The 20,100-nt window shown below is 33.3% G+C and overlaps 2 protein-coding genes across 2 annotated transcripts in view; one reads left to right on the top strand and one right to left on the bottom strand.

Moving 5' to 3' along the window:
- The window catches only part of LOC111713841 (structural maintenance of chromosomes protein 3-like), a 16,190-nt gene extending 10,902 nt beyond the window's left edge, over positions 1–5,288 (top strand). Inside the window, exons 16-23 of the mRNA XM_023488797.1 lie at positions 302–417; positions 1,183–1,295; positions 1,663–2,053; positions 2,169–2,258; positions 2,770–2,925; positions 3,292–3,422; positions 4,076–4,213; positions 4,758–5,288. Coding sequence (XP_023344565.1) covers positions 302–417; positions 1,183–1,295; positions 1,663–2,053; positions 2,169–2,258; positions 2,770–2,925; positions 3,292–3,422; positions 4,076–4,202 — 1,124 coding nt within the window. The 3' untranslated portion in view covers positions 4,203–4,213; positions 4,758–5,288. The remainder of the gene's footprint in view (positions 1–301; positions 418–1,182; positions 1,296–1,662; positions 2,054–2,168; positions 2,259–2,769; positions 2,926–3,291; positions 3,423–4,075; positions 4,214–4,757) is intronic.
- On the bottom strand, positions 4,237–17,270 carry LOC111713838 (protein msta). The gene is made up of 18 exons (XM_023488791.1): positions 17,203–17,270; positions 15,984–16,059; positions 15,577–15,865; positions 15,010–15,068; positions 13,890–13,994; positions 13,076–13,148; positions 12,468–12,708; positions 11,806–11,899; positions 10,502–10,556; positions 10,308–10,394; positions 10,039–10,096; positions 9,711–9,764; positions 9,585–9,657; positions 9,283–9,350; positions 8,745–8,792; positions 7,854–7,947; positions 7,347–7,433; positions 4,237–4,296 (listed from the first exon to the last, which is right to left on the bottom strand). The coding sequence occupies exons 3-18, from the start codon at positions 15,815–15,817 to the stop codon at positions 4,237–4,239; spliced, it is 1,497 nt and encodes a 498-aa protein (XP_023344559.1). The 5' UTR covers positions 15,818–15,865; positions 15,984–16,059; positions 17,203–17,270.
- Between the last annotated feature and the right edge of the window lie 2,830 nt (positions 17,271–20,100).

A 20,100-nucleotide genomic window follows, 5' to 3' on the forward strand; every position in this document is an offset into this window, starting at 1 on the left:
CGGGTTGGATAACGTTTGAATCACGTTTAAATCAGGTTTGGATCAGGTTTGCATCAGGTTTGCATTAAGTTTGAATCAATTTTTTTTTGTGTACAACGGTTGAGGTGCACCCCTTAAAAACCAGTAAGAAAAAATTCTTCTGCAGTACTTGCATTATGTCCCAATTTAGTATCGTCTGCAAACTTCAATAAAATATCAATGTTTTCTGTACAGTCATCTATATCATTAACGAATGGATCAGGGTTGGATCCAGGAAGGTTGGGAGCTGATCCGGGTGCTAATTAATACCTGATATGTTTAGAGAACCTGCTGACCAACAACCTGGTTAGGAGAAAGGATGAGTTGGTTCAGGCTCTCCAGGAGATATCTGTAGAAGACAGGCATCAGCAGCTAGAGAACTCTATTAACGATCTCAAGGTTTGGAAGATATTTACAAAATATTTTGAATTTTTGGGGGGATATACTTGGAATATTAATCATATTATACTGGACTTTTGGGGGGATATACTTGGAATATTAAGCATATTATACTGGACTTTTGGGGGGATATACTTGGAATATTAAGCATATTATACTGGACTTTTGGGGGGATATACTTGGAATATTAAGCATATTATACTGGACTTTTGGGGGGATATACTTGGAATATTAAGCATATTATTCTGGACTTTTGGTAACAAGTAAAGCTGGGTCGAGAATGTCAACTTGGGGATAACTTGTGTTTCCGGAATCCGGGTACGCTTACAATTACATCCATTACATTCAGCGATCATTGATAAAACAATCCCGAGGCGGACTAAACAGACGACCCCAGGCGTGATTGATATGCGTATCGAAAAGGGAAACGCTGAAGGGTGAGATTGCCTGGGGTCAGGACTAACCCCGGCGATTATTGGATTTCATTATTTGTGCAAAACATAGGAAGAATACGGTTGTGAATTCACTGATTAATGTTAATTGATGAAATGATGCGGAAAATGTTAAATGATTTGATTGTAAAATGATGTATTAGTGAAATGTATATCGAGGAAATGTTGAACTATGAGAAAATGATGACAGTATGATACAAAGGGATCAAAAAGTCAATCATGTAAAAATGAAATAAATCAACAATGAACAAAAGAAAAGTGGAATAGTTAATTAAGTATCTGGTAATGAAATGGATAACAAATGTTTGATTAGAGCCTGGAGGAGAGGTTGTCCGTGACCCAGGCCTCTATGAAGACTCTGGACAGGAACCTCGTTGATATCACCAAGAAGAGGAAGAAGGCCCAGGCAGAGTTAGAGGCCAGCAGGTAGAGTTTTTTTGTATCAAGAAAGCAGATTTTTATACGTTGTTCTTTTTTATCACTTTAAAAAATGTCACTATGTTGTAATTATTTCAATTGATGGATCTAAGATTTCTAATAAAATGTTTGGTCGGGTACTTTATTATAAATAGTTAAGTTGCAATTTACAAAATCCTTAGACTAGATTTCCACTGGGAACCATCCCACCCTAAATTCGTTTGAGAGCGCTCACCCGATGTCGGTCTAGGTTCTCCAACTCAGGGGAGGGCTTTCAGATCTATTTCCTGATATTCCTGAGATGAAAGCCATCTAAATTGTCTTCGCTATCGATTTACATTTTTATACAGACTCCATCTAAAAGTGTATTTCTTAGATTGCGTGAGCGTGAGATCCAGGATAAGATTGAGGAGGATAGCAAGGAGTTGGAGAAGATGGCCAGTAAGCAGACAGTTCTCCAGCAAAAGATCGAAGAATGTACAAAGAAAATCCGCGAATTGGGATCCCTTCCCTCCGACGCTTTCGACAAGTACAAGAACATGTCTCAGAAGCAGCTGTTCAAACAGCTGGAGAAGAGTAACCAGGAACTGAAGAAGTATTCTCATGTGAACAAGAAGGCGTTGGATCAATATGTTTCCTTCTCTGAGCAAAAGGAGAAGCTGATGAAGAGGAAGGAGGAGCTGGACAGAGGAAACCAGAAAATCCACGATCTCATGGAGGTCTTGGAACAAAGGAAATTCGAGGCCATCCTCTTCACATTCAAACAAGTAAGAATAACTATCAATAAAATTCAAATATAAATTTGGAAAGATAAAGCAACCACTTCAACTTCCTCCATTTATTAGTACATAAAATAGTCTAACTAATCAAAATACTATTTAGGTGTCCAAATATTTCCAAGATGTTTTCGAGAAACTGTGTCCAACTGGTAGAGGAACTCTCAGTATTAAGACAGATAACCAGGATGAAGATGTAAGTAACCCCAGTCTAGTATTATAATTTACAATGTGTGTATCAAATTGTACTTTTGTATAGTTTTACTGCTGTACACTGTACAGTGAACAACTTCACATTTCTATTGTGTAATATATGAAAGTGCTAGATCTGTTGTGTATTTGTGTAGTTGAAAAGTTTGTGAAGTGACTCAGTTGTTCATTTTTTTTCTTCTATATGTTGGTTTACTCTAGGTTATTGTAGGCTAGTTTCTTTTTAGTTGGGTTCCCCTAGGTCATGTAGGTTAACTTCCAATAGGTTGGTTTCCTCTAGGTACTATAGGTTAGTTTCCTGAAGGTCGGTTTCCTGTAGGTTGGTTTTCTGAAGGTTAGTTTACTCTAGTTTAGTTTCCTAAAGGTTGGTGAAGGTTGGTTTCCTGTAGATTGGTCTCTTGGTTAAGTTTCTTGGTTAATTTTCTTTAAGAAATCTCCCGAATGGTAGTATTTTAACTTTTATTTGAATTGTGTTTGTAACCATGTGTATGATGTAGGACGACGAGGTTGATCAGGCACACAAGCTGGAGAATGCTACTGGAGTATCCTGTAGTGTCAGCTTCACTGGGAAGAACAACGAGATGAGGGAGATGAATCAACTGTCCGGAGGACAGAAATCCTTGGTAGCCATGGCGCTGATTTTTGCAATCCAGGTACAAACTAATTCAGGTTAAGTACTTTAATTAGGAGGAAAATCAAAAAAAAATGATGAAGCTAGTCAGGTGGTTTTTAGTTATTTTAGCAGTTAACAATGTATTTGGACACAGAGAAATATCCCTGCCATATTTTGAGAAACAGAAACTTAATGTTTTAATAATGAATTTGATGTAGCATTTAATATGTATAGAAATACATATTACTATTCAAAACTGCTAATTGCACTTATGTATGCTATTTAGTATTTTTGTACAATTTACATTTTAAAGCGATAAAAGATTATTTTTATGTTGAAAAGGGGGCGGGGGTGTAAGATCGATATATTATTTCGATAAATATGTAAAGATCGTTTTTATTTACAGAAATGTGACCCTGCCCCTTTCTACCTGTTTGACGAGATAGATCAGGCATTAGATGCTATGCACAGGAAGGCAGTCGCAGACATGATTCATGAACTAGCAGACGGAGCTCAGTTCATTACAACCACCTTCAGGTTAGTTGCAGACATGATTCATGAACTAGCATATATAGCTCAGTTCATTACAACAACCTTCAAGTGAGTTTTAGACATGATTCATGAACTAGCAGATATATCTTAGTTCATTATGACCACCTTCAGGTCTAGTTGAAGACTTGATTCATGAACTATTAGCAGACGGAGCTTAATTCATTTCAAATACCTTCATGTTAGTTGCAGACATGATTCATGAACTAGCAGACGGAGCTCAGTTCATTACAACCACCTTCAGGTTAGTTGCAGACATGATTCATGAACTATCACATATAGCTCAGTTCATTACAACAACCTTCAGGTTTGTCACAGACATGATTCATGAACTAGCAGACGAAGGTAGTTATTGATGTAGAATGTGTTGAGTGAAGACTAAAGGAAAACGAGTCTAATCGGTATGGCTGGAAATACCAAGGAAACATTGTAATATGGTTACAAAGATCAGCAATAAACATGTATATGATCAAAAGGGGGGGTTGGATACAGGGGGGGAGCGGCAGGACCTTTGCACCCCCCCCCCCTCACTTAAATCCTGTATCCGCCCCTGAATTCAAAAGAATGAATTGAACTAATATTGAATATTGTTCAATAATTTATAAAAAATATGTTTATTTTAAATTAATTTCTCTGTTTAGACCTGAGTTGCTTGAGCACGCAAACAAGTTCTACGGAGTGAAGTTCAGGAACAAAGTTTCCCATGTGGATTGTGTTACTAGGGAGGAGGCTTACGACTTCGTAGAAGACGACCAGGCTCATGGTTAATTAGTTAAAAGGTAGATTTGGATAATTTATTTAATCAGCTGATCTGTAGATAGATTTCAGTAGCAACTTCTAGAACTAGATCCAGGTTTATCAGCTGATATATAAATATATTATAATAGAAGCATCTTGAACTAGATCTATGGTTAATCAGCTGATAGGTAGAACTAGATCTGTGGTTATATTTGCCCGGAAGTTTCTCTAGGATTACTCTGGATGAACATTGTACACCAAAAAAAAGCACAAAAATCAACCACAAATAGTACATACTAGCTTAAGTGACCGTCGTGCCCTTGGAATTAATTTTGAACAAAAAATCGATCTTTGAAAAAAAATCGAATTTTTTAGCCTGTTTAACCCCCAGGATACCAATGGGGTTCCTAAAAAATCAGCCAATTAAGCCCAGCCAGTTGGTCAGCAGCTATAGCTAACAGACAATAATGACTAATGATAAGATGTCACAAAATCTGTAGATGAACCCCTGAGTTTTATAGTTTGTGTGTTTTAAACTAGTCCTACACCTTACTTGAATATGATTTTAAATTTATTTTGTTTTAGATTTGGAAATAAATCTAGAGACGATGATCAAACCTCCTCTGGAAGTCCACTTCATCTGAGTGTACATACCGTACTGTTATCTTGCAGAGCATTGTATAATACGTCTACTACGGTGTACTCTGTACAGTGAACACTGCACTGTAGTTGACACCTAAATCATTTATAAAATGTGAAAAACTGCAATGAAGTAATAGAAAATATTGTACTACAATTTTTTCAACATCGTCTGCATTTTCAAGAATTACGAAGCATGGAGTATATCTCACTGAAGTTATAAAGTACAAATAATGTGTTGTGTAAACTAGAAACTTTTTAAGTGTAAATGTTGTGACTAAAAGTGTAAAAATATCTTTCTTATTAGCATGGTAAATAGTTTTACTAATTTTTACTTCTGATTTTTCTTTCTGAAGAAGAATCACTTTCTTTATCTTGTAATTTTTAAACTTTCTCAACGATAATGCCAGTTTCGGTTTGTGTATTTCTTGTGTGAATGTATGTTTATAATTTTTAAATGTACACTTTATAGTTCAACTTTTTTGTGTTCTATGTTTTTTAGTTTCATGTTAACAGTAATGTTTGTATTTCTACATTTTTCCTTTTGTATACTACTGACTGAATTATCAAATTTAAGTGCAGTAAGTGTAAACCTTCAAGTTGGAGAACATGTTGTAAAAAATATCTTCTTTACACGAGAAAAAATGTCCTTGTGATTTTTTGCCATACCGTCCTCATTTTTACCCTCTATATTTTTTTATTCTTGCCTAAAAACATACATTTTAATTTTCTTCCAAGCCTACTGCAGTTAGTCATTTGAAAGAATTTATCCACCCCTTCTATCTTGAAAGCACTAGATAAATGGGTTTCTGAATGTAAAACAGATAACATTTTCAACAACCTTTTTTATCACTCATAGAATATGCATATTTTTTTCGGGCAAGACTATTTGTAAGAAGCTCTTTAAATATGTAAGATATCACATAGAGATGATCGTGAACGTTTTTTTTAATTGTTATGTTTCGGTAATATTTGGTTTAAATAAGAAAGAGTGTCCTACATCACAAAAGATCTCCAAGCTGTATTATTAAATTACGTATACAGCAGTATACACACAAGAAAAGGAAAAGAATTAAAGTTATTAAGTTCTTGCCACAAACTGATTTCCTAATACTAGAATTTTTGCCACTATGTTGAAGACCTTTAATATTTCATATGATATGTTGAAAATATCTAAGATTTTTCACTTTCAGGTTGCAATAATGATTTAGGGATTAGAAAATTTTTTCTGTGGCGAAAGCTCAGCTCCTCCTTAAAAATTATTTGAAATTTTATATTGTTTCTTTTTTATTGTTATGTACAAAAAATCTCGAATTACATTATGATTGGGAAGGGTGTCTGTAACGAGCGGAACTTACATTAAAGAACCATACACGAGGTTTTTGAGTTTTTTGGTGCTCATTCAATGCTTTCTTTTGAGTATAGTTACTGCATGGGAGGTATAGATCAGCTGGGTCCTACACTGTGTGCGCCTGCATAGGTTCTTAGACCGTTAAATCTACCATATCACCGGTAGATAAAGTACGTTGGAAACTCCAACTTTATGTTTAAACTTTATGTTTTAGTAGTTCTTATGTCTCACAATCTAACACATTGGTTACGGAGTTAACACTATAGAAACTTGATTATTATAGTTACATGGCGTGTCAATATGATTGATAATTCAATGACAATCTAAAACGTAATTGAGGAAATTCTATCTACTGCTTTGATATGGTTTAAAAAATTGCATTGCAATTTTGCAAATTGAAAAAAAACATCAATAAATGCTTCGGATCAAAAAACGTCCTTAAAAATTTAATATTTTACTTTTTTCCTATGGATTAGAAAAATTACAATTGAGCAATCGTTACTTGATGTATAGGAGTTTAGTCTTAAAACTCAACCGAGCAATCGTGAAGTGTATATTTTATGTATAGGAGTTTAGTCTTAAAACTCAACCGAGCAATCGTGAAGTGTATATTTGATGTATAGGAGTTTAGTCTTAAAACTCAACCGAGCAATCGTGAAGTGTATATTTGATGTATAGGAGTTTAGTCTTAAAACTCAACCGAGCAATCGTGAAGTGTATATTTGATGTATAGGAGTTTAGTCTTAAAACTCAACCGAGCAATCGNGGTGGGGGGGGGAGGCAGCCTCCCTCCTTAACTTCTTTATAAAAAGGAGGTCTCCCATCATCCCCCTTTTCCGAGTAACTGACAGGTAATGGCAAATTTATATTTAGCATGTTGCTAAGTTAAATATTTTTCTCCTTTTTTTGTAATTTGTGATTTTTTAATATGAGGCAAAATTCTGATTTTATTTTTTTTTGTCTTAGATCATATTATTTCGATAATCAGTCATGTTTAATTTGAACATCGATCATAATCATCAAATATCCAAGTGATGAAATAATTTTTCCAAATTTTAGAACAAGAAAAAAGGAAATAACGAGTTTTTAGTATTATTATTGATATTAATATTATTATTATTATTATTATTCTTATTAGTATTATTGTTATCATTATTATTACTATTGTTATTATGATTTATTACCTGAAAATGGTTTGGATGCAGTATCTTCCTGTATTCTTCTAGTAATGCTTCGTATTTAGCAACATCAGTATCAAAAGTATCAAACATCTAGAATTACCACATTTATCAAATATTATCAAGAAAGTAAGCAAAAAAGTGAGAAGTAAAGCAAGTAGTCTAACCACTTTATCTTTGCAACCTGTTGATGTTTACTTCTAATATTACGAAATATATGAAATAAAATTCAAAGATTGAAATACAAAATTAAAATCTATAAGATATATATATCAAAATAATCAGTTTAAAGTGTTTAATGAAACACAATTAATTTCTTTTTTACATTTCCTTGAGGGTGACCCCAAAGGATGAGACTGTCAGCTACGTTATGTAGCAACTTTAAACTTCTTTCTTCCTAAAGATCACATTCAAGGAAAAAGACTCAATCTTTAAACTTGGTATTGTCAGATTTGAACAGTTAAATATCGTCTTTACAGCCTTATCCTATGTGATAAACCCTGCAGTGTTTACCGTTTTCTCCAGTTTTGAAAAGATTTGTATTGCTTCTGAGTCAGGTATAATATTCTTGCACTTAATGCACTCCCATTCTGATTCATCCAAAGAACTAAAGATTACGAGATATTTTGAATTTACAGATTTATAGGGATGTGCACTGTACAGAATACAGTATGGCAAGAACACAAGGGCGATAATTAAAAAAAAGAAAGTTTGGTATTTGGTCAGTGTCCCACCAAAGGTACAACTGCAAGGAAAGTTAATTGCGGTCGCGTATACTCTGCGTACATATTGAAACCAGTTCTCTCTGGGCGGAATTTGTAAACAAGAATATATGCATCTGTGTATCCGAGGAGGATAAAAGTAGTTAATTTTGATAATTTTGAAAATTCACATAATAGTTTTCTATGACCAGAATATTTTATAGATTATTTTTGTGAAAATGGATTCCATGTCAGGCTGTGACATCCGTCTTGTGTTTACTTTTCCGCCCAAAGACAATACACTGCAGAAAATTAGTACCCCCACTCTTCTAAAATCTTTTTCTTAACTTTAGAACACATCTTGGAGAATTTAAAACTAAAAATAACAAGATTTGATGATTTAATTTTGATCATAATAAGCATTGCATATTAAAATTATCGTTTTTTAAAATAATTATAATTATAATTAATTAAATAAAGTAACACCGTAAAAACGTTAGTATCAAACCTATAAATGACCCCCAAGGATTGATTTGAAAAACATGACAAAGTTTCCCTGGAACTGACGATTTTTCCTTACTTTTAATATTTTTTATCCTGGAAAATAACATTTTAAATCAGTTATTATCTAAAAAAAAATGCAAACGGTGGTTATAATGTGTTGAGCAATATTAATACAGTGATAATTAAAGGGGTTTTTTACCTGGATTTTGGGAGAACAGACCCTTCACATTTAGGACACAGCAAAGCACTATGTTACATGTATTATATCATTTATTTATTTTGCAAAAAAATGATTTCTGGCCTCATTTTTGTAATCCCTATATCTTTGAAATCTAGTAGTTTAATCCGTTAAGGGAATTGAGTATTTGCCACAAACTCTGATTTTCTGATCCCTATTTCTTTACAACCCAAAGTCGATCGTAAACTTCAGATATTTCAACCTATGAATTCTGTTGGATAAAATAATCTAAGTTTGAAATACAAAAGGTCTACACTACTAGGTTGCACAGATATAGGGATTAGAAAATTAGAGTTTGTTGCAAAGACTTTATTCCTTTAAACTAACTAATGTATACATGCAGCTGTTATAGCAGCTGCATACTGCATAATTTTGAATAACAAAGTTCTATGATATTAGGTTACAAAGATAAAACTAGTTGCAGACTTAAGGCGAATATTTCGATTATTATTTTTTATCTGATAAAAGATTATTTTTGATGATTAAAACATGAATTTTCCTAACAAAGGTTCCCAGTTCAGTTACATCTTGACATCTCACACATTGGCATTCAAACAGCCAACAGTTCTAGAAATTATATAAAAAAAAATTCTAGAAATTTTGTAAACAGCCACTGTTCTAGAAATAATGTAAACAGCCGACTGTTCTAGAAATTATTCAAACAGCCGACTGTTCTAGAAATAAATCAAACAGCAAAAAGTTCTAGAAATTATTTAACAATCAACAATTCTATAAATTGTATTCAAACAACCAGCAGATTTAGAAATTTTTCAAACAACCAACAGTAATCATATTTATTACCTTAATGTCCGTCCTTCTTCTCACATTTCCGAAAAGAAATGAAATATACTGGATAGTTATCTCCTCTCCTTGTCTGACAAAAAATAAAGAATAAAAAATAAAAAATAATTTATTTTTATTTTTTACCTTATTGGGACTTGGGCTCGTAAATCCATTGTATCATCAGGTCGAATAATATATCTATAAACATAAATTTGTATTTGAATGTTTGTGTTGCATGCCATATGTTGATTCACAATGGCACCCTTATAATATTTATCTAATTAAGTATGCGTGTGTTGTTATACAACTGTTTATTGCATCTTGTGTCACAGAACAAATAGTACTTTTCCACATTTTGATCACGTTAAGGTTTCAAGTATATACTGTTGTAGATCAGGGAATACAGTTGTGAAACTTTATTTTTTTTGAATGGAGGGTCATTTTAAATTCATTAGGGCCATCACAGACTTACCTTGCATTGCAAATACACGAATGAGAGAAGAAGGAGAAGGTTGGGTAGATCGCCTTGCCTAGAGGTACAAAAAATTACAATTTTTTTAATGTTTTCAAAAAAACATTGTCCGCGCAAACTGTTCTTTAAGCTAGTTTAGACTATCGAAAAATATTTTGACATTAACATAATGGTTCTAAATTGCAGATAAAATATTTGTAATGAAAATATGGAAGGGCGGGGCCGGGGGAAGTATTTAAGCGTATCGTGTGAAATTGCGTAGAACAAACCTGAGGTACCCTGCCGAGCCATGTACGGACGTTCTACATTTGCCGCATTTGTACGGAGTATTCCTATTGCCCAGTGGATTTCTTCTTCTGAAAGTATAAGTGCGGAAGAACATGATTAAAACATCAGAGATAATAATAGTTAAACCATTTCACCTGAATACTTATCAGAGATACTAATAGTTAAACCATTTCACCTGAATACTTATCAGCTTGTTTACACCGTTTACGGAGAAAATCAACGATATTGACCTGGAAAATATATTAAAATCAGAGAAATATTGAAAAGTAAAAGTTCGTTATCATTTTTACTTTTAAATGCTGGAGATGACAGTTAAAAAAAATTAGATGTCTCCCAATTGAATTTTCTAGCATTTAGATAATCATTTGTTTTAATCCGTATACATCTTTCATCTAAAAACCTATTTAAACATGCACATTATACCCCTTTAATTTGAAATTTTAAATATAGCAAAAGACAACACTACTGATCAAAGATATCCTTGAGGACTAGAATTTAAACACTTTCTATCATAGTACAGGGTGTCCCAAAAAACATGGGAATTAAAAGACATTTTTTCATCAACACAATTTTTGCAGTATTCCAGTTTAAACATCTTATATCGAAAACACCTGATCTTAAGATTTTCAAAATATTGTCTACCATTTTTGAATCTTCAAACTTGATGGGGATTATGCAAAATGTACAAATTTCAATTTATTAAATAAATCAAAATTGTCTTAATTTCTCAAATTTTTGTCAGTATTTTAGACACAAGAAAGGTAGACCACTTTTTGAAAAGCCCATAAGACGTACAGCCTCGTTTTCATACTTTCTTTGCCATTCTTTAAATATCAGAAATCAAAGACGACTTTCATGTCGTCTCTCGATTCCCATGTTTATTGGGACACCCTGTTGATTAGCTAGAATAATCTTCTACATTTTTTAGATTCCCAGTGGAATATAATGAATTGAAGCAAGCTACCGCGGCCAGTTCAAATACTGATTCTATGATAAAGTTTCATGAGGATTTAAATCAATGTGTACAATTTGAACTTACAATGGTTAGTTAAGAAATCACTCAAATTTATTAAATTTAGTCTCAGATTATCAGTTTCTTTTATTTGATATGTAATAAAATGTTAATTATCCATGTAATGAAAAAATTTTTAAGTCCACAAATTTAAATATAACACCAGCGATCATATTTGATCAACTTTGTGAGGTCACAGAATTACTTACCATCCAGTTCAGTTCTGAATCACGTATCATTGTCTTTGAATTAGTGATTCAAGAGTTGAACAGATGTTAATTAGTTTAGCAAACTGGCTCAAATTCTTTCAATTCGGTTCAAGGTGTAATGTAAAACCACACTATAGTTACTTTAACAGACAGTAATATTTGATTTTCAAGGACATTTTAAAGTGGTAAATTGGAGTTCATAGTTAAAAAAGGTTGTTAGCACTGCAGGAGATTTATTTGCTCCAGCAAAGTTTTAACCTGAAACATGTTCCAGTAAACCTCCTCTTTCCTTCGCTCTTCATCATGGTCCATGAGGACCTGTAACCTAGCCCATTCAGCAGGAGCCGAATCTCTGTAAATAGGTTAGATCAGTAAAATCTGTTCCTATAACCTATAAGAGATATCATCCAAGATACTTAATTCAAAATGGTCGGATGAGGGATCTAAAATTTTGCCACAAACTCTGATCTCCTAATTCCAATATCCTTGCCATCCAATGGTGTAGACCTTTGATATTTCAAACTATGAATACTGTTTGATGTTTGAAACATCAAAGGTTTACACGATCAGGTTTCAAAGATATACTGATTAGAAAACTTGAGTAATATATTATAAATATAATTTGCTGAATAATATATAAATGATTGGAAAGGATTTCATGGGAATTGAGCAATGAAAACAGAGCTGAAAAGAAGAGAGTATGGGTTGTATATATTTAGCGGGGTAAGTATTTAAGGTAGTTGAACTGAGTAATGAGTATGCAGTGCTGTTGAAAGCTTCTTTCGGATTCATTTGAGACAAATAAAACTTTTTAAAGATCTGTAAATCCTGAGTTTAAGCGCAAATTCGACGTTTAAAACTCCTCTTTGGGGGTGGATACAAGAGAATGAACCATTTCAACAAAGTAAGAAGGGTTTTACCTGAGGGAGAGGAGCCTAAGTACAGTTATACTCCCATATTCATAAGCTACTGTACCAGGAGCAACATTTTCCACACAGAACTTTTTCTCCATCTGTGAGAAAGCTGCACACTCTGTGGCATGCAGGACGCCGGTTGTAGCGCTGCTGTTATCTTGTAAACTGGTTTCATAGGATTTTTTACAGGTCTCACCACAGAACAGTAGATTACAGTGCTCACATATACAGGTGCCATCAACTCTTCCTGAAATATTGAAAATCATTTTGAAATTGTCTATTTACACAGGTAAAGATCGGGCATCGTTTGAACATTTTCATTGATGATTGTGTCAAACAGAAAAAACGTACGTTTTTTAAAAAACAAATGAAAAAATGAGCGATTTAAAATCATTCAAACAATCTTGATTGTTTATGAACGACTTCTAGATGGTTTGAATGAGTTTACTTCTAAACAAATAATTTTACTAAACGAAAAAATTTACTAATTGAGCGATTTTATTGATGAAAAATAAAAAATAATTTTGAACGAATGAAAAAAGGAACAAAATGGGTCATTCACAAACAATGAACAAATAAAATGAAAAAAGCCGAATGTGCCCATTTTTATTTACCTAAGCAATTGACACAGACAGCTTCTGTTTCATAGTTAGGTCCTAATACCACTGGTTTGTCTTGCAGAATTAACTGAAATGATACAAATTGTTTAAAAAAAATTTCAGAGTAAAAGAGCGAAAATTCCGAATAACCGTTCATGAAACGAAAGAATGGAAATTATAAAAGAACATTTGGATGAATTTTAATATATTAGCAAATTTAAAAAAATTATAATTAAGTTAATATGCGTATAATTTATGTGATCGTAAAAAAATCCATTTAATTTCAAACAAATCATTCAGATATTACAACCTACAGTCATCGATTAGTTTTCGACGTATTTCTATAAATTTAATATTTCATAATAGTTTTATTTGTTATGCACTTAAAACGCCGAAATAGTAGGCAAAAACAAATATTATGAAAAATTAACTATATTCGAATGCCTCGAAAAATAATCGATGTCGAAAGATTTTAATATTTCAATGATTTGTTTGATATTAAATTGATTTTTCTACGATCCTTATTGTATGTTGCAACTTTCTCAATTTTTATGGACACTAAGTTCTTCGGTATACGTCGTTTTTAACAATTTTCTCCTTATAGACGAAACAGATGGAATTTGAGATTAGTAGCGATCAAAATCGATTATTTATCGCCGTAAGTCTATACCCCCTTTCATTTTTCGTGAACACTCCCTTTAAGAAAGACCATGAAAAACCAAGAATGAAGACATTCCAGAAAATTTAGTCTTTCCTATGATTCTGACTGACCCTAAACACTTGAAACAAGTTTAAATGTGCCCAGCCATAGGGATCAGTGTGTCAATACCTCTAATGGTTGAATATCCCTGGTTGCTAGAACGCACCGACCAACATTCTCTCTCCAGACTACCCTGAAGGGTAGACAGACGACCTCGTCTCCTTCTTGTACACCCTGTCAGAATACTGGATTTGGATATTTAAATATACAGGGTTACCCTCAAAGGAAAAGACTTCATTCAGAGATGACAGTGCAGCATTTATGTAGCCCTTAAGACACAGTTGTGGTTCCTTGCAGCCGGAAACTTGTTTCTTTTGGTATCAACACAACACATTTAAAGACTATTTTAGTTCAAAATACCAAAATCAATTCCTTCCAATTGTTATATATCATTGTTGACTTTAAAAGTCAATATGATAAAATAAAAGAGATCTAACGGTATTTCTAATCTTTATTTATAAAAACAAAAGGTTATGAAATATTTTCCCGAGTGGGGCTTAAATTGGCTGGTATAGAAATTAATAAAGAAACTATAGACGAATATCGGTTGGAAAGAGTTTGTAGAGCTTCATGATGGTGGTGCAGATCATCAATCTTGACGGCAGGATTTGGCAGGCTTACTTACAATCAGGCTTAGTCTCAGGGAAAGAGATTGCGGACTTATCCTGTATACAGGATAATGGAAGGACGTCTGATATCCGCCCGGATCTCTGGAACATTGTGGAGCGCGGAAGCTAGGTGTAAGCAGTGTCTTCTGCACTTAGTTCTGTATCTGAATCATCATCACAAAGGAGCCAGGGTGGAGTTGTGGATGTCTTGAGTGTATGTGGCTGACTGCCGGGTGGAGCGGGAGCTAAGGTGAGCGGGGATTTGACACATGTGGTGTGCTTGCTTCCTGTGTACACACACATTTAGAGAATTAACGTCGGCATTTGAGTCGGAAAAATCGTCTTCCTTATATTTCGAATTTGTTTTAACAATCATAGAATTTTGGTGATCATTAAAGACTCATCCTTTGTAGGTAACATGTTTATAGTTTGCTTGTTTGTCTGTTTGTGTCCAATACACGTAAAAACGGCTGAACCAATCAGGTCTAAATATAAAAAATCCGCAATTTTTTTTTTATTTGAAATATATAATGAATATTTAGTACGTGTTTAGGGGACCACTGCATTAAAATATATCATACATTATGCTGAGAAAGGTGAATTGAACATGCTTCTACACCACACCGAGGACAGGAAGTTTCTAGAAAAATAGTTTTCATGAAAATAATTCTGACATTACTTTGCAAGAAGATGTTCTATCATTGTGTTCAATTTATCAATATATACAAAGACCATTCTCGAAAACTCTGATCGAATCTAAACTACAAATTAGAAATGTCTCTTCGCATTGGTTAGACTATGAATGCATAATGATCTCATAAAACTTCCTTTCAAACTTACAAAGCTTTAATCTATTTAATAAATCTTTGATATTCAAGAATGTACAACAAGCTTTAGAACAGTATATAGAAACAGAGATTGAAAAAGGCCAGTATAATACTTTCAAACCGTGACAAACTTGCATGATAAAGTTTTCAAACCGTGACAAACTTGCATGATAAAGTTTTCAAACCGTGACAAACTTGCATGATAAAGTTTTAAAACCGTGACAAACTTGCATGATAAAGTTTTAAAACAATTACTCATCATTTTGTAAGAAAAAAAAAACTTTTGAATAAAATCAAAAACTGTTCTATGTTTTTCTTCACCTGCTTTAATTCCGCAGAGAAAGCATCCTGAGTTGTCAAGAAGACCATTCTCAATTTTTCCTTTCACAATTTGAACAGAGACATTTTCTACTGTTTCTTGTTTTCCATTCTTACAAATATCGTCTTCATTCGTCAACCTTTCTTCGATTCTTTTATCAGTTGTTTCTTCGATTCTTTTATCAGTTGTTTCTTCGTTTTTTCCAGTTTCAACTTTATTATTCTTCATATTTTTTCCAACCATCTTGTTTTCCAGATATCCACGAAGATTGTAGGATTTAATGGCTTTCTTCTAAAACAAAATAATTTATGTAAGATACAAACTATGACGACATTTAAAATTAAACTATATCAAATTCAAACTCCCCGCTCGAAGCAATTTGTTAAGAAAATAAACTGTTTATTTAAACCTCCGTCTTACTAGTTTCTGTTTTGTAGGCTCGTTGTACAATATTCAGTCAATATTTCAGCTTCGCATTTTCTTGCCTAAATAAATTAATGTTTTTCTATATAATTAAACATGACATTAGTATATATGTATATATATATATTTATATATATATGTTGCGTAAAGCCGGCCAAACGGCTGAAATTTTTTGTGGACACTCATGGGTGGCCGTGAGTTGTAATAGGCTAAAAAAATCGAATTTTTAAAATAAAAAAAAATCCAAGGGGCAAAGCCAGGCCCTTAAGCTAGATAATAATATGATAACTTAGTAATGCAAGCATAAAAGGCGATATATAGCCTGTGATAGTCTTGTAATAAGAAAGATAAGAGACCACATGCAAAAATCATAGAGTTTGGGACTACTCGTCGTCTTCATTGCATCCCATTGATTTAGAAATACACTAATGATTTTGTACCTAATTTATAAAACTCTGGAAAACGAAGACGACTGTTAGACACAAGTTATGATTTTTAATATTCCAATAAAACACAGTGTCCAGAGACCCATTTCACTTTACCAGAAGTTTTAAAGCTGAGAAAACCAGAAAACTTGAATATGAAGACGACTTTTATACTCATATCACTTTAAATATGTAATATGCGCATGATACACAGCAATTGTGTAGTGTTAACTGTTAACAAACCCATTTTACTGAATTTATAAGTTTCTAGTAAAACTGTTGATTTTGTAACAACATAAAAAAGACTTAAGTATATTACTTTTAGTCACGCAAATCTGTCCCTTTAGTAAAGGTAAATTCAATCTACAGGTTGTCCCACGAAACATGAAACAAGCAAGACGACTTGAAATTCGTCTTTGATTTGAATTTATTTTTGACATTTATTCTTCTGTCTACTTTAACATGTATGGTTCTTGAAACAATTATCACATAATTCTCCAAGCCCTGGCATTTCCAAAAAGTGGTCTGCGTTTTTTGTGCTTTCAATATTACCGGAGATATAAAGAGTTTGGTTCAGATTTCAAACGAAATTGTTCACATATCTCGAGAAATATTGAAAACACAAAAAATGCAGACCACATTTTGGAAATGGCAGGACTGGGGGAATTTTGTGATTATTATCTCTAGAAATTACTTCTAAAATTAGGTTGACAGTACAAACTGGGACCGAAAAGGTTGACCCGGATCAATCCATTGAATTTCGTTTGCAATTATTCTTACCTTAACTTCTGCAGCTGAAAATCGTCCTCTGTGATTTTAGTCGTCTTTGCTCCAAGTGTATTTTCAGTCCTGGGACCATCTTTAATGAATTTAAACTACCTACCTTTCAGTAGAAGTAAATATTTCCATTTACTGATAGCGCCGGTTGAAGGATTCATAACTCTAATTGGATAATGAGACAGATAGAAAGATAGATGTTGACGCCATACTATTTCTATTGGTTCAAAATAGACACCAAACACATGACTGAACCCTGGTTGGATCAGGCGCTAATGGTTCGGCATACAGGAGTGTACCGCCGATTCAAATCCTTCAGTAATTTAACTTTGGACCGGTGGTTCAAATTTGAACCGGAAGTATAGGTGGTTCAGCAATGTTATAGCTCTAATTCATTAAGTTCGGTTCCTTGAGACCAGGTTGTTAAACTCTAGGAGTAGCTGATCAACTTCTTTCTCTAGTTCATCTAGACGTTGCTCATGCTGCTCAACCTGATTCATTACAGACCAATCTGAAACAAAAAAACAGTTTCGATTTTTGTAATTTGGACTTGCGAAAGGATAATTAGATTTAAATTTAATTCAGTTTAATTTAGTTTAATTCAATTTAATTCAATTTAATTCAATTTATAATTCAATTTATAATTCAATTTAATTCAATTTAATTCAATTTATAATTCAATTTATAATTCAATTTTATTCAATTGAATTCAATGTAGTTAGTTTTGTTACTGCTAGCCAATAGCAACATTCTTTTAAGAAAAAATTTTATTTAATTTTTTTATAATTTTATATTTAAAAATCTTGTACTCTCCTCATAAACCAAAAAACTATTTCATTAGAGATGGGTATTTTTTTTAACGAACAACATTTTTTTAGAAAGAACTAAATTTTTCGTGAACAATGGTGTTGTTCAGAAATAAACCCGAACAATGGACGAACAACTTGGATCCTTAAGGGAAATGAAAAAATATTGCTTTTAAAAATGAAGGCAAAAAAACCAACGATATAATATTATTTGAACAATCTTAATAAAATAAATTAGATGTGCGTATCAAATTACATTCAATATCGTTAAGTAACCTAAGGCCAACCACTCAAACAACCTTTCCTGGTTAGACGGGTCCAAACAGCATAGTAAATTGTTATTGCTTATTTTTAATATCTCATGCCTTGAAGCTGAATAAAAATATAAAATATGAACTTGAAATAACGATATTTTCTACTTTAAGAACGATTCCATTGAACAAACGTTTGGAAAATAATGTAATCAGTCGAACGCACCCATCCCTAATTTTTCATTTTTAACAGTGCTTCATGTATTTTTTACGCAATAATCTCTTTAAATTTAGTTTTATCTTGTAAAAGTTTGTTTACACCAAGGTTATACTGAAAGGAAATAATCCTGACATGGGATCCATCTTTCACATAAAAAATCAATGAAATATTCTGGTCATAGGAAACTATTATGTGAATTATCAAAATTTCCAAAATTCAATGCTTCTATCCTCCTCGGATACTGAACGAACACTGATTCTTTACAAATTTCGCCCAGAGAGAACTGGTTTCAATATTTGTACGCATTATTCAGCTGACCTTGGTACCGAACACAACAGTATGTGATTGCTGCAGTACACTAGAGATAAAACAAGATGGCAGGGGTGAATACTTTCCCTGCCATCCTAAGATTATACAATCAGTGTAGATCAGCAGGGATCTGGGCTAGGATGACTCTGGAGACTGAGAATGGGAAGGAAACAATAACCTTCTCATCAGTCACCAGACCCCAGGGTTCCACCTTCTCCTCAGTACCTAGACCTCAGGTTCCACGGGAAGGAAAACAAAAGAAGCCTTCCAAATTTAGGAAGGACAGGGAAAAAAAGAGGCCTGGCTGTTGAAAAAAGCTTTGGCTGCAGGAAAACCAGCTGAAACGGAGAATGTATCAATCCCTGAACATGCAGGGTATGGAAATTCAGCAGCCGGATGAACCTGAAACAGAAACAGGTTTTGTCAATACCCCATGCAGTACATATAAACAACCTGTAAACCTGGCTCAACAAAAACAACAATTAGGGTTAAATATAAAGAATAGAGCTGATACTCAAGGTTCTGTTGATACTCATCCACCTGAATCCCAACTGAGCGAGAAAATGGACTTTGAAATGGACACGGACATTATTCCCGGAGAGATGGACAAACATCAATTGTGTCATAAATGTAATGGAGATAAACCTTGGTCCCCTGTGTTTAGATCGGAAAAACATTGTGATACAGGACATTGTGTTTGGAAACAGACAGAAGGACCCGAGCATATACCTCATACACAGTGGATGAAAACTGAACATTTTAAAGATTTCTCGAACAATCCGCATCACAAGTTGAACACACACCTAGTAAATGTATCCACTTGCATTAAATGTGAACAAGTTTTTCCAATAAATTGCGACCCTATTCATTGTCCACAAGCAAAATCAAAATATCCTTGTAATTATATTTCATTCAAAAATAACACTATGTAATCTTCGTATTCAAACTCATACTTTTTATAACTTTATGTTTTGTGTTAATAAAAATATTTAGATCTTAAAAAAATATTTGTACGCAGATTATACGCAACTTCAATTAACTTTCCTTGCATTATAACCTTGGTTTACACTATTTTCGCAATAATTCTATTAGAAGTACTTGTACTCTTTCACACCTATGCCTGTACTTTGTCCTGTGAACTATTTTATGTTCTATGCTTGTGCTGTGCTCAATAGCTTTCACCGTGTATGTTGAGTCTGCTGAATACAATTTATATTCACCAGGTGCTTTCTACTAGACTTGGTACACCTTCAGAGGGATGGGCATGATGCACAAATTTAAAATTAAAGAAGCAGAGCTCTAGCGACAAACTATA

Source organism: Eurytemora carolleeae, unplaced genomic scaffold (assembly GCF_000591075.1).
Source record: "Eurytemora carolleeae unplaced genomic scaffold, Eaff_2.0 scaffold1483, whole genome shotgun sequence".
Classification (NCBI taxonomy): domain Eukaryota; kingdom Metazoa; phylum Arthropoda; class Copepoda; order Calanoida; family Temoridae; genus Eurytemora; species Eurytemora carolleeae.